This window comes from Trachypithecus francoisi, unplaced genomic scaffold (assembly GCF_009764315.1).
Source record: "Trachypithecus francoisi isolate TF-2019V2 unplaced genomic scaffold, Tfra_2.0 Lachesis_group15, whole genome shotgun sequence".
In the NCBI taxonomy this organism is placed as follows: Eukaryota; Metazoa; Chordata; class Mammalia; order Primates; family Cercopithecidae; genus Trachypithecus; species Trachypithecus francoisi.
In genome coordinates, this window is record NW_022681460.1 from 104,799,881 (window position 1) to 104,811,565 (window position 11,685).

General features: G+C 50.3%; 1 protein-coding gene across 1 annotated transcript; it reads left to right on the forward strand.

The window, feature by feature from the left end:
- The first annotated feature begins 215 nt into the window (after window positions 1-215).
- Window positions 216-4,010, forward strand: LOC117097667 (glutamate receptor ionotropic, NMDA 2A-like). Its single transcript, XM_033235777.1, has 3 exons — window positions 216-818; window positions 1,403-1,593; window positions 3,065-4,010. Exon 3 carries the CDS (start codon window positions 3,083-3,085, stop codon window positions 3,578-3,580), a length of 498 nt encoding a protein of 165 aa, XP_033091668.1. The 5' UTR covers window positions 216-818; window positions 1,403-1,593; window positions 3,065-3,082; the 3' UTR covers window positions 3,581-4,010.
- Window positions 4,011-11,685: the final 7,675 nt, after the last annotated feature.

The window sequence follows — 11,685 nt, forward strand, 5'->3', positions numbered from 1 at the left end:
ACCAGACGCCCGGGAGCGGGCGGAGAGCGTGGTTCCAACACCACGGACAGCAGCGCGCGCCGCCGCAGGCGCCCCCGTCGCCAGCCAGCCACCTATCCTGGCCTTATTTGCCACCGTGCGCTCTCGGAACGGGTGGCCGCGCTCCGCGTCGCCGCCGAGGGACTGCGGGGTCTGTCTCGACCCACCTAGGAGAGAGGCTGCGTGCAGGAGACGCTTTCGCCCGCCGGAGCTCCAAGCCTCTTGGGCTTGCGCGGGGGCTACTGCGTCTCGCCGGCTGAGAACAAGTCCCTAAGTTGGTGTGGAGGGCGCCCCTGCCTTCCCCCTCCTCTTCCTGGGAGGCGACCGCAGCAGAAACACGCCCCGGGAACCCGGCTTTGCCAGTGCTGTGAACCAGGGTGTCCAGGCGCTCTCCGGACTCCCGCTGGGAAGTGGGGAGCCGAACGCCCTGCGCGGAGCTGGCCCCGCAGCGAAGGGCCCGGAGGGAGCTGCCTTTCCCCGCCCGCGCCTCTCTCGGCCGGGGACCGCGGGGATCCCCGGCGACACGCGCGCGCGCGCTCCCACACTCACTCACACACATTCGCCCTCAAACACACCAGCCCGGAGCTGGGCTGCGGAGAGGGTGCTCCGGCGCGCTCAGAGGACCGGGCAGTTGCCGTCCGGAGTGGGGCAGGAAGCAGAGCTAGGACTCTTGGAGGGGAGCTCCTAGGGCTTGGCCGGATCATGGGACCGGGTGAGCGCTAAGAATCGCGGCCGCAGCCATCAGCCCTGGAGATGACCAGGAGCGGCCACTGCTGAGAACTATGTGGAGAGAGGCTGCGGTGAGTGCTGGCGCGGGACGCCGGGCCTGGAAGGCCCCCTTGGGAAGGGGGAGATGGGAGGCCTGGAGAGGGAGGGAGCGGCAGGATCTCAAGAGGGTCGCTGCGTGGGAACGATCCACCTCCCTCGGGGAACCGGGATCGCGGGAGCCCGCGTCCTTCCCTCCCCATCTCCTACTGCCGGCTCGTCGCAAACTCAGCCAGCGCCCCCCCACCCTCGTTACCTCCTCTTTCTCTCCCTACCCCCCTCGCTTAGCAGCTCCCGGTCGCACAACTCCCAGCAGCCGGCGCTGGGGAGGTGGTAGGGGGTGCGGGTGGAGGTCCCCAGTTAGCTTCTCGTGGGTTGCCAACCTGGGGCTCCCATTCTCCTGTGCACCCTGGAGTGGAGCTCCCGCTATCAGTCACAGGGGCTGATGATCCGCACTGGGGGCGTCGTGGGCATGGGGCTTCAGCTTCCCCCCTCTTGTCTAGCCCCCCTGGGCGCATAGGGGGCTTGTGAGCACTGCAGACTGCAGCCTTCCCCTCAACCCTCCCTCCCCTTGCTGGTGGGCTGACCCTGCCTCTCCTTCTCTCCTCCGCCCCGGTAGAGCCCTGCTGCAGAGCCTCCGGCTGGGATAGCCGCCCCCCGTGGGGGCGATGCGGACAGCGCGGGACAGCCAGGGGAGCGCGCGGGGGCCGCAGCATGCGGGAACCCGCTAAACCCGGTGGCTGCTGAGGCGGCCGAGATGATCGTGCGCGCAGCGCGCCCCACTGCATCCTCGACCTTCTCGGGCTACAGGTACGTCCCAGCGGGAGATCAGGGCTCCGTGGGCCGGGGAGGAGGGAGACTCGACCGGAGGGAGAGCGGGAGAGGTGATGATCAGGCTAGAGAGGGGAGAGGGAAAGCGGGAGGGAGCCCAGCGACGAGGCGCAGTAGGGGCACCAGGGGGCGCTGCGGCTCCGCGCTCAGCGGCGCTCACCCAGGAACGCCGAGGCCGCTTGGAGTTCGCCTCAACTTCCCCCGGCTCCAGCAGCGCCCGGTCCGAGAGGCGCGCGTCAGGTCACGCGTGCACGACCGCGCTGGTATTTGCAGGTACGCGGGGCTGTGGACTTGCCGCTGTTCAGGCGTGTGCACCACCTGAGGACGTGTGAGGTACTCCGGCTGGCAGTGGGCACCGCTACAGCAGCCTGTGGAAGTGCGCAGAAAAGCGCGCGTGCCTATGAGCGTGTGCGGCCCACTGCCCACGTGCACCTAAGACTTGGCAACAGCGCCCGCAGTAGAAAGGCTAGGGAGGGGCTGTACAGTCCACGTCCGTCTGGGAGCTTCTTGGGAGCCTACCTTTCCCCCTACGCACGTTCTTTGCCAGCTCCCACGCGCTGGCCCGCGGGGGGACGCGCCTACTCTCCAGAATTCAGCATTGCACACGGCGCGCGTGAGAGAGGGTGTGTGTGAGAGAACATGTGTGTGTGCATGTGCTTGTGTGCACGCGCGCGCGTAGGGGGTGGGTCCTGGGCCTACTTGCAGTTGAGTGAAGGACTCTTCACGGTCTCTCGGCGCGAGGTGGGGCGAGCCCCAAGTTCCCCCAGGCACCGCGGAGCCTGGGCCCACCAGGCAGCGTCCTCACTCCCAAGCACCTGGGGTGTACTCTGCCTGAGACAAGCCGGGTCTGTAGTTGGGGCTGGGCGTAGAGCAAAGTGTGTGGTGCACACAACGGGTTCGCAGGGGGCCGGGTCAGCCAACTAGCTCCACTCTCAGGCCTGGACGCTGGGTCTGCGCGCCGCCTCCGCACGTCCAGCCGGGTCTGTAGTTCGCTCCGCGCCAGCAGGGGGCGGGGTTGATAACTTGGTCCTCACTATCCCAGGTGGGAGGGGTTGGCTGGAGGGTTTATTCTGTGCACCTACGAGCTTGGTGGGGTAAAGAACGCGCGCGGCGCTTAGGGTCTGTGGCCCTTAGCGAACATGGGGAATGCGGTGGGGGATAGGAACAGAGTTGGGGATGAGGAAGCGCCTGGAGACAGGGGATGAGGAAGCTGGATGTGAGAATGGGCTGGGGGATGCAGAATTAGCTCGGATTGGAGTTGTAGATAGAGTTAGAGACGGATCGAGGGACGTGGATGACGTCGGAGATTGGGAATGGAGTCCGTGATCCCAGCAGCCTATCCAGCTGCTGAGTTCCATCCCTGGCTCGTAGAGCAGGGGCCCCGTTGGTAATCCCTTCCTTCTGGTCGTCTTGCTCACCGCGGCCCTGCCTCTCGCTCTTCACCTTGCAGGGACCGTCAGTGGCGACTATGGGCAGAGTGGGCTATTGGACCCTGCTGGTGCTGCCGGCCCTTCTGGTCTGGCGCGGTCCGGCGCCGAGCGCGGCGGTGGAGAAGGGTCCCCCCGCGCTGAATATTGCGGTGATGCTGGGTCACAGCCACGACATGACAGAGCGCGAACTTCGAACCCTGTGGGGCCCCGAGCAGGCGGCGGGGCTGCCCCTGGACGTGAACGTGGTAGCTCTGCTGATGAACCGCACCGACCCCAAGAGCCTCATCACGCACGTGTGCGACCTCATGTCTGGGGCACGCATCCACGGCCTCGTGTTTGGGGACGACACGGACCAGGAGGCCGTGGCCCAGATGCTGGATTTTATCTCCTCCCAGACCTTCGTCCCCATCTTGGGCATTCACGGGGGCGCATCTATGATCATGGCTGACAAGGTAAGGCCGGGATCTGATGCCCTGCGAGTACCCGGGACGCCACTAGCTGCAGGGCAGCTGCTGCAGGTCCTCGGACACCCCTAGAATCTGTCTTGGTGTGAAGTAGGGGTAGGGGTGGGAGGGTCGTGGCCACTGGCCCTGGTAAGAACCAGGTCTTGCCTCTCCAATCCAGAAATGAATGGAAATGCCTTTTGCCTTGTTTCTGAAAATGGTGTACACAGGAGCGCTTTGGTGTGGGTGTTCCAGGAAGAGCTCAGAAAACTGAGAAGTAGGCTGTGGGGTGGTGGTGGCGGTGGTGGCATGTTTGGAGATTTACAAGTACCGTGGGGCACCGTGGGGCACAGAGGTGGGCCCAGGAGCACTGGAGACATACGGTTCCTATTTCCACAATGCCAGTTTTACCTGATTATTTTTTGGGAAAATGTCCATTTTATCCTTTTATGGTAAGTGACTAAAATTATTTCTAAAAATTTTTAAATGTGGGTAGGTTCTGGAAGAAAATGCAAAGTTTTTAGGTAAAGCACAAAAGGGCAGAAAAAATGTCATGCTTCCTCCGACTCTGCACTTAGAGGAACAGAGGTAGGGAGTTTGAGAACCCTGGGCCAGAGGAGCGGAGGAGATACCCCTTCCTCAAAGGGAGTGGGTGGGAGTGGAGATGATTAACTCCAAACCCAGGGCATGGAGGGCCTGGCATTTTCCTTACATGTTCTCTGTCTGGGGCTCCAAGGCCCTCAGATGAAGGAGCTGGCTCCTGAACAGATGGGTCTTGGTACTAAAGTTGGAGAGTCTCAAAATGCACGAAAGAGTGTAAAAAAATCTGCTGACTTCGAATGAGAGAGGGTCTTTTTTTTGTGGACAGCCTGGGAGCATTGGTTTGGAGAAGAAGGGAGAGAGATTGAAGATTTGAAGGAGATGTTAGGACAGCTCGGTTTGGGAATTACGCAGAAGTGGAGGGAAGGAAGAAGGCTGGAATGAAGAAGTAAAGTGAGGAATGAGAAAAAAGGGAAAGATTGGAGTTGTGTGTGTACTGTCCTCTAAGTCCTGAGAAAGGATTGGGAGTTCAGAAGGGGAGAGTTAGTGTGCTTGTGTGCCATGGTCTCTAGCCCTGAGACCTTCTTGAAGAGTGTTCCTTAGATGGCAGGAGATATTCTAGTGGGGTGAGCAGACATTCACTGTAGCACTTACCTTTCGATGCTCTGAAAGCACTTTTATATTCATCACATCAGCTTTTGCTTCTGTTTCAGCAATTCCCATCAGCTCCTTTGGGAACCGTATTAATTCTTTCGGGTCTCCCGGGCTACAGCACATTCTGCTGAAGCACACAATTGATGCAGTATCTTATTAAACATTCATTTTAAATGGTTTGCAGCCTAGCAGAATTCCTGTGTGTGGTTGAGCATTTTCCCAGTCACTTCTCAGTTTTGGGGGGCTCCTTTCTGGAAAGAAGATAGTAGGGACTAGCCATGCTCTGCCACCACTGACAGTTTCAGAATTGGAGAGGATCTTAGGGTTTCCCGGAGCATCCTGTAACTTTCAGATGAAGTGACTGAGACGCAGGGGAGTTAAGGGACTTTGCCAAGACCACATAGTGGGTGATATAGCTAGGTAGCTGAATTTCTGGTCCCAAGCTGTGATCTTCCATTCCACTAAATCAAGCCCATACTTTAATGATGTCATCCATCTTCAGGAGGGACAAGGAATCAGTCTCATTTTGTGGGAGGGGCTGAGCATGGAGAGCTGTGATGAATCACAGCCTAGAGGGGCTTTTGTATAGGAGGCGCCAATCTTCTAACGAAGGCATTGAGGAGGAACAGCCAGTTTCCAGCCAGGCCTTGGAGTGTGATTTTGGGATTTAAATATTACCATGGATCCCTTCTTCCTTCTTGAGTTTTTCTGAAGTAGCTATAGACAAGAAACAGTAACCATATTGAAAGTGAAATTTCTGGATCCATGAGGGTTTGGCACAACCCATTGGAGAAATCTGGGAAAAGCTGAATTGGAAAAGGTGGTATGAGATGGGGAGGTTCCAGGTAGGCTTTGGCTCTTACTTCTAAGTTTCAGCTGATAGGTGTGTGGCTCAGGCGCTCATGTGACACATTCATCCAACTGTAGGCAGAGAGAAGTAGGAAGAGTGTAGGGTCATGGATAGGAACCCCCTTGATAGGCAGGGACCCTGCCTGCTAGTGAATCTTGACCCAGTGAATGAATGGTAGGCTCTGACCAGCTAGACCAGCAACTGTTCTTCCCTTGAAGGAGGCATTAGAAAGAAAGTTCTGGGAAGTCCAGGGAGTATGGGTGGAAACATTCTTCTCTCCTTTGTGATGAAACTGCCTTTTGGGGATGTGGACCAAAATGTGACCTCATTTAAGAATAAGAAGAGAAAAGGAATCAGGAAAGGACAAGAGGAAGATGAGACAAGACATTTCCAGAGAAATCAAGAATAGAGGTTTAAGAGGAGTTGGAGACAGAAGAATGAAAGGGTCCATGAGTTCAAAAATGGGGGAGGGGATTTCATACTCCCTATTGTTGTTGGGACTTCCAGAGTTGGTCTTGGAGAGATTAGCCCCTCTCTGTGATTCTGGTGGAACTGTAGGGAGATAAGGCAAGGTGGCAGGGAAGCAAAGAGCTCAGTGGAGGTAACATCGGGGCATATATCTAGTCCCTATGTGGAACGGTGATATTGAGAGGAGTTGGGTGATATTGAGAGGAGTTGGTTTAAAAGGTGGTATTTTGAGACACTGGGGATGTGTTTAGAAAGGAGATTGTCTGAGATGTGAACATCCCTTCCTTCCATTAGTAACATATGTAGATGGTTTGTGCTTCTGCCACCTGTTTCATTTAGAGCTGAACATTCAGTTTATTTGGCTCCAAAGAAACAGTCATGGTGCATTGCTTAAAACTCTGCCTAGCCTGGGTATGCCAATGGTATTATGACTACAGCCTCAACCACCCTAGATTGATAAGACCTCTGCCTCCTGATAAAATGATGTTGATTTGGTAAAGCCACCCAGAACACACTTTTGTTATTTCTACTTCTAAATTGGCAACATGATAGTGCCCCTGCCGATAAGAAAGGTAGTCAGTTTGGTTATCAGTTAACATGAACACACACACATTTTTTTTTTTTACCCTTCTCTCTGTCTACTTGACCCTTAAAGAAAACAACAAAACCTTATAACAATTGAAATGTCATGCAAATGTGACAGATTTTTGTGGTGTTAATTTAATTTGCAACTGAGGTGTTAATGTTTTGCTTGCATTGTTGGGTGGTCTTGCAATATAACTAAATTAGAGGTGACAATAAGGCTGGTTGAGGTGGGTCATGCCTGTAATCCTAGAACTTTGGGAGGCCAAGACAGGCAGATCACCTGAGGTCAGGAGGTCAAGACCAGCCTGACCAACATGCTGAAACCCCATCTCTACAAAAATACAAAAATTAGCCCGATGTAGTGGCAGGCCCCTGTAATCCCAGCTACTCAGGAGGCTGAGGCAGGGAGAATTGCTTGAACCTAGAAGGTGGAGGTTGCAGTGAGCCAAGATTGTGCCACTGCACTCCAGCCTGGGCGATAGAGTGAGACTTTGTTTCAAAAAAGAAAATTAATTAATTAATTAATTAATTAAAGGTGAAAGCAATGCATGATGTAGATAAAGTTCTAATCTTATCTTGGCTTGGCCATTTTGACCCTGTTTAAGTGAAATACACTCCAGCTGCAGTAATAGTCCCTAGTAAGCCCAGCATATGGGTTAGATCTTTACACTTCTACTCAGTGTCCTCAACCCCTCTCACCCCCCACCACTTCTCTCCTTATTCCTAACTGCTCCGTGCAGGAAAAGACAAGGCTCAGATTTTAGCTATATCCATCCATGCCAGTTATCACTTCGGTTTTGTTTTCTATGTTATTTCTATGCAAACCTCATCTGTCCTACTAGAGTGTAAGTCGTTTGAGGGCAGATTTTTTTTTTAAACTGTGTTTATCTGTGTATGTGTATTTGACATAACAAATGTTTCTCTCCTCCACAGGCTTATAAAAATAATGTCTTTTCATTGTAGAGCACTTAGGAAGTACACTAAAATTTAAAGAAGATAAAAGTCTCTCTCCAAATCCTATCACCATGGGTAAACACTACTGACACTTTGGTGTATTTCCTTTTATCTATTTAGTCTCATGCTCAGGATTTTATAGTATATATGGTTTTTCTTATTGTGCTTTGCCCTCTATGGACTTCCTTAGAGGCTTCAAGATTTTCTTTTTTTTTTTTTTTTTTTTTTTTGAGGCGGAGTCTTGCTCTGTCGCCCGGACTGGAGTGCAGTGGCCAGATCTCAGCTCACTGCAAGCTCCGCCTCCCGGGTTTACGCCATTCTCCTGCCTCAGCCTCCCGAGTAGCTGGGACTACAGGCGCCCGCCACCTCGCCCGGCTAGTTTTTGTATTTTTAGTAGAGACGGGGTTTCACCGTGTTAGCCAGGATGGTCTTGATCTCCTGACCTCGTGATCCGCCCATCTCGGCCTCCCAAAGTGCTGGGATTACAGGCTTGAGCCACCGCGCCCGGCCAAGATTTTCTTTAATTCTGGAAATATCTGAACTGCTGTTCGTTTCCTTTCCATCATTATTTCTATTCTCTGTGTCTGAATATACATGCATATATATATATAGTCACGCGTCGCTTCATGATGGGACACATTCTGAGAAATGCCTGGTTAGGTGATTTAATCGTGTGAACATCACAGAGTGCACTTACACAAACCAACATGGTATAGTCTGTTACACACCTCGGCTTTGTGCTATAGCCTGTTGCTCCTCGGCTATAAGCCCCTACAGCATACTCTACTGTATGAATGCTATAGTAAATATTGTACGTAACTGTAATACAATGGTAAGTATTTGTGTATCTAAACATATCTAAGCATAGAAAAGGTACAGCAAAAACTTAGAATGCTGGTCTTATGGGACCAGCATTGTGTACTTACGGTCCATTGTTGACCTAAACCTCCTTATGCGGCATATGACTGTACCGTATATATATTATATATATGTCATTTCTCAATCAGTTCTCCATGTATCTTAAGTTGTTTTTCTTTTTTCAGTTCTCTATACTGTGTTTGGGAAGGTTTCCTCAATTCTATACTCCAGTTAACTACATCATTTCATTTGTGTCTGTTCTATTTTATTTTAGAAAGAAACAGCATGGATGGTCTATTATTTTGACTATCAGTTGAGTTATGGATTTCAACAAGGATATACTTTATTTCCAAGATAATTATTGGTCCCTTTTTACACCTCCCTGTTTTTTTGTTTTATAAATAATGAAAAACTATTCTCACATTGTGCATGTAACTCCCTCCCCTGTCCCTTCAAAGATTAAAAAATATGTATTATAAAGTTCTTCTCTGATTGCTCTAGCATCTTTGTTTCTTCAATTGTGAATTCCTTCATTTGTAGAGTCAGTTGGGATGTTCACATGTTTTTTAATTTTTGTTTGTGAACTTATTTTCAAGGCAACTTTATGATTACTTATGCGCTACATCTGTGAGGGTATGCACTTTAAGCCAGAGCGCATGTCAACAGCTCAGCTTTGTACTCTCTTCCCATTCTACACTGCGTGTGGTGCAGGCTTGGGAGTCCGTCTCATGTAGGTGACTTCATTTTGGCTCCTTGACACAGATAGGGTCCTGCTTTTTGGCTGTGACTGTTGGTGGATGGTGCGGATGTTCCAGCGCCATCCACAGCTAGCAGCAGGATTCTAGGTCCACTTCTTCCCCTTTTTCCCTGGATGGACATTGACACTTCTGTTCTCATGGCTCATATTGGACCTACCCTCCATTGATTATGTGGCTTTGATTTCTACTTGAAACCCTAGAGTCCCATCTTTCAGTTCATTTATTTTTAGGGATTGCTCTCTATTTTTGATCTGTGATTCCCTTTTCTTATTTCCAAGCAATACTATGTAAATTTAAAAATAACTAAAGATTTCTTTATAATAAATTCTATGTCTTAGGAGCAGAAAAGGAAGGTTATTGAATGTGTTCACTCGGCTTTTGACCCAGTTTTATCTCACAACCTGCTTTTATATATTTTTTTAAGCTTGATTATGTATTCTTGGAATTTTCCTTCATCACTACATAGACTTCTCAAACTTGATTTTCAGTGGCTGCAGAGTGTTCAGTTCATACCACAATTATTTTAACCATTTCTCTCTTTTTCCACCATTAATAAGATTGATTTGTGCTCCACAGGGGCATGTCCTTTTCGTCACCTTGCACTTGTCCTGCCCTTTGCGTTTGTTACACGGTAAATGTTGATTGAATGAATCAAGCCATTGGCTCTGATGCCAGCTTGTTGGAGCTTCCGGATGAACATATCACAGTATGGTTCAGGGCATTCGTGCAGTGCTTGTTCCCTCAATGCTGACTGATTTCATAGGTGTTTGCCAATTTTTTTCTTTTCTCTAGTCGGCAGATAATTACCAGCCATCCTGAGGATTAATATAAATTGGGGGGTTACATACAAAAGGCCTGTAGAGAACTGCTGAGTAACAGCTCATCAGCAGGAGGTGAAAGTTGGTGCTCTTGTAACCTGGCAGCTCCACAGTTTGGATGCGAGTGACAGGCCTTCCCGTTAAACACTGAAAGCTCTCGAAAAGGGCAGACGCGCAGATCGGAATGTTGGTGGAGCCCACTCAGCTCCTGCTAAAGAGGCATCAGGTAGTTCCTGGGAGAGTGGGGAGACCTATCTTTAGTCTTTTCCATGAGGCATGTCAGATGCGATCATCAACACCTCCTCACATAAGTCATCAGAGACCAACAGGCATCCTCCCGGTAGCGTGACTCACAGTCCAAATAGCCCTCAGGGGTTGCTGGTAATCATTTGGGCCCTTAAGAGCTGTGGTCTAGTGGGTTTGGAGGGGTGTTTATCTTCTTTCTCATGGCCTCAGATGGAAAATGCTACTGTAGGCAAAGTGAGTGGGGAATGAGAGAGAAAAAGGGCTGTGCAGAAGAGAAACAGGAACTGAATCTCTGGTTTGTAATAGAGAGTTGGTAGCCTCTGATAAGACATCACATAAATGAGACATTATAAGGCTATTAATTGGTATCTTTTGTTTGTCCTGCATCCCCCACCCTTGATCTTTCAAATCCTAATTCTTTGCCAACATTTTAAAGTTGCCAGCGTTTTAAAGTTTGCCAACGTTTTAAAGTTGCCAACGTTTTAAAGACATCCCATTGAAAAGAAAATCCAAACTTCATGCTGCTTTGAAACAGTCAGAAGGCCTGGCCACACTGGCCCTGATTCCCCCCATGGCAATAGTTGGCTGGAGATGAATCTCATCCCCCACCCCACCTGCCACGATCCCTGCCCTCCCACTGCCATCCTGGGACAAGACAGGTGCCCTTCCTTTCTTAAATTCCCAACAATCACTTCACTTCACTCATTTATGTTACATACACAGTGTCCTGAAGGCACTGGACTGTGAGGCCTATGATGTAGGTGAGGGAAGTATCTCTTCTAGGGATTGCTCCTGGGTAAGACGGCAGATCTATGGCATGTATGCAACCATGGATGCCATGTTCACTGCTGCCGTCATTAATCTCCTGTAACGCCTGGCCCTGTTGGGCCCACTGGCCTTCTCAACACAGTACTCCAGGCAGCCATGATGAATCAACCTGAGTTGGAAGATCCAAGAAAACCTTGGACAAAGAGTCTGAAGAATGAAATTCAATTTCCAAAAATACCTGTGTGACCTTAGAAAAAGCCCTTCACCTGTCTGAACCTCTGGTTCTCCTGCAAAATGAGGATTTGGGACAAAATTATCACCAAGATCTCTTGCAGCTCTGAAAATTTTATGCCCCATCAAGGAAAGATTGGCAACAAACATACCAAAATATCAATAGCAGTTATCTTTGGGGTGGTAGACTCATGGCTGCTTTAATCTTTTAAAGAATGTCGTTATCAAGTGGTTAACATATTGTACTTTGAGTTAGATTGCCTGAATTTAAATTCAGGGATTCCACCTCTTGCTGGCTGGGTGATCATAGGGAAGTTCTTACTATCTTGAGCCTCAATGTCTTCATCTCTAAAATGGGAACAATAATAGCATCCACTTTATAGAGTTGTGAGATTTAAATGACAACATGGATATTAGTCCATGTCTCAGTGCCTACCTTATAATAAATGCTTATTACAGGAATTCTAT

Coding starts and splice junctions, on each gene's coding strand:
- LOC117097667 (XM_033235777.1), top strand. CDS start 3,083: ATGGGCAGAGTGGGCTATTGGACCCTGCTGGTGCTGCCGGCCCTTCTG.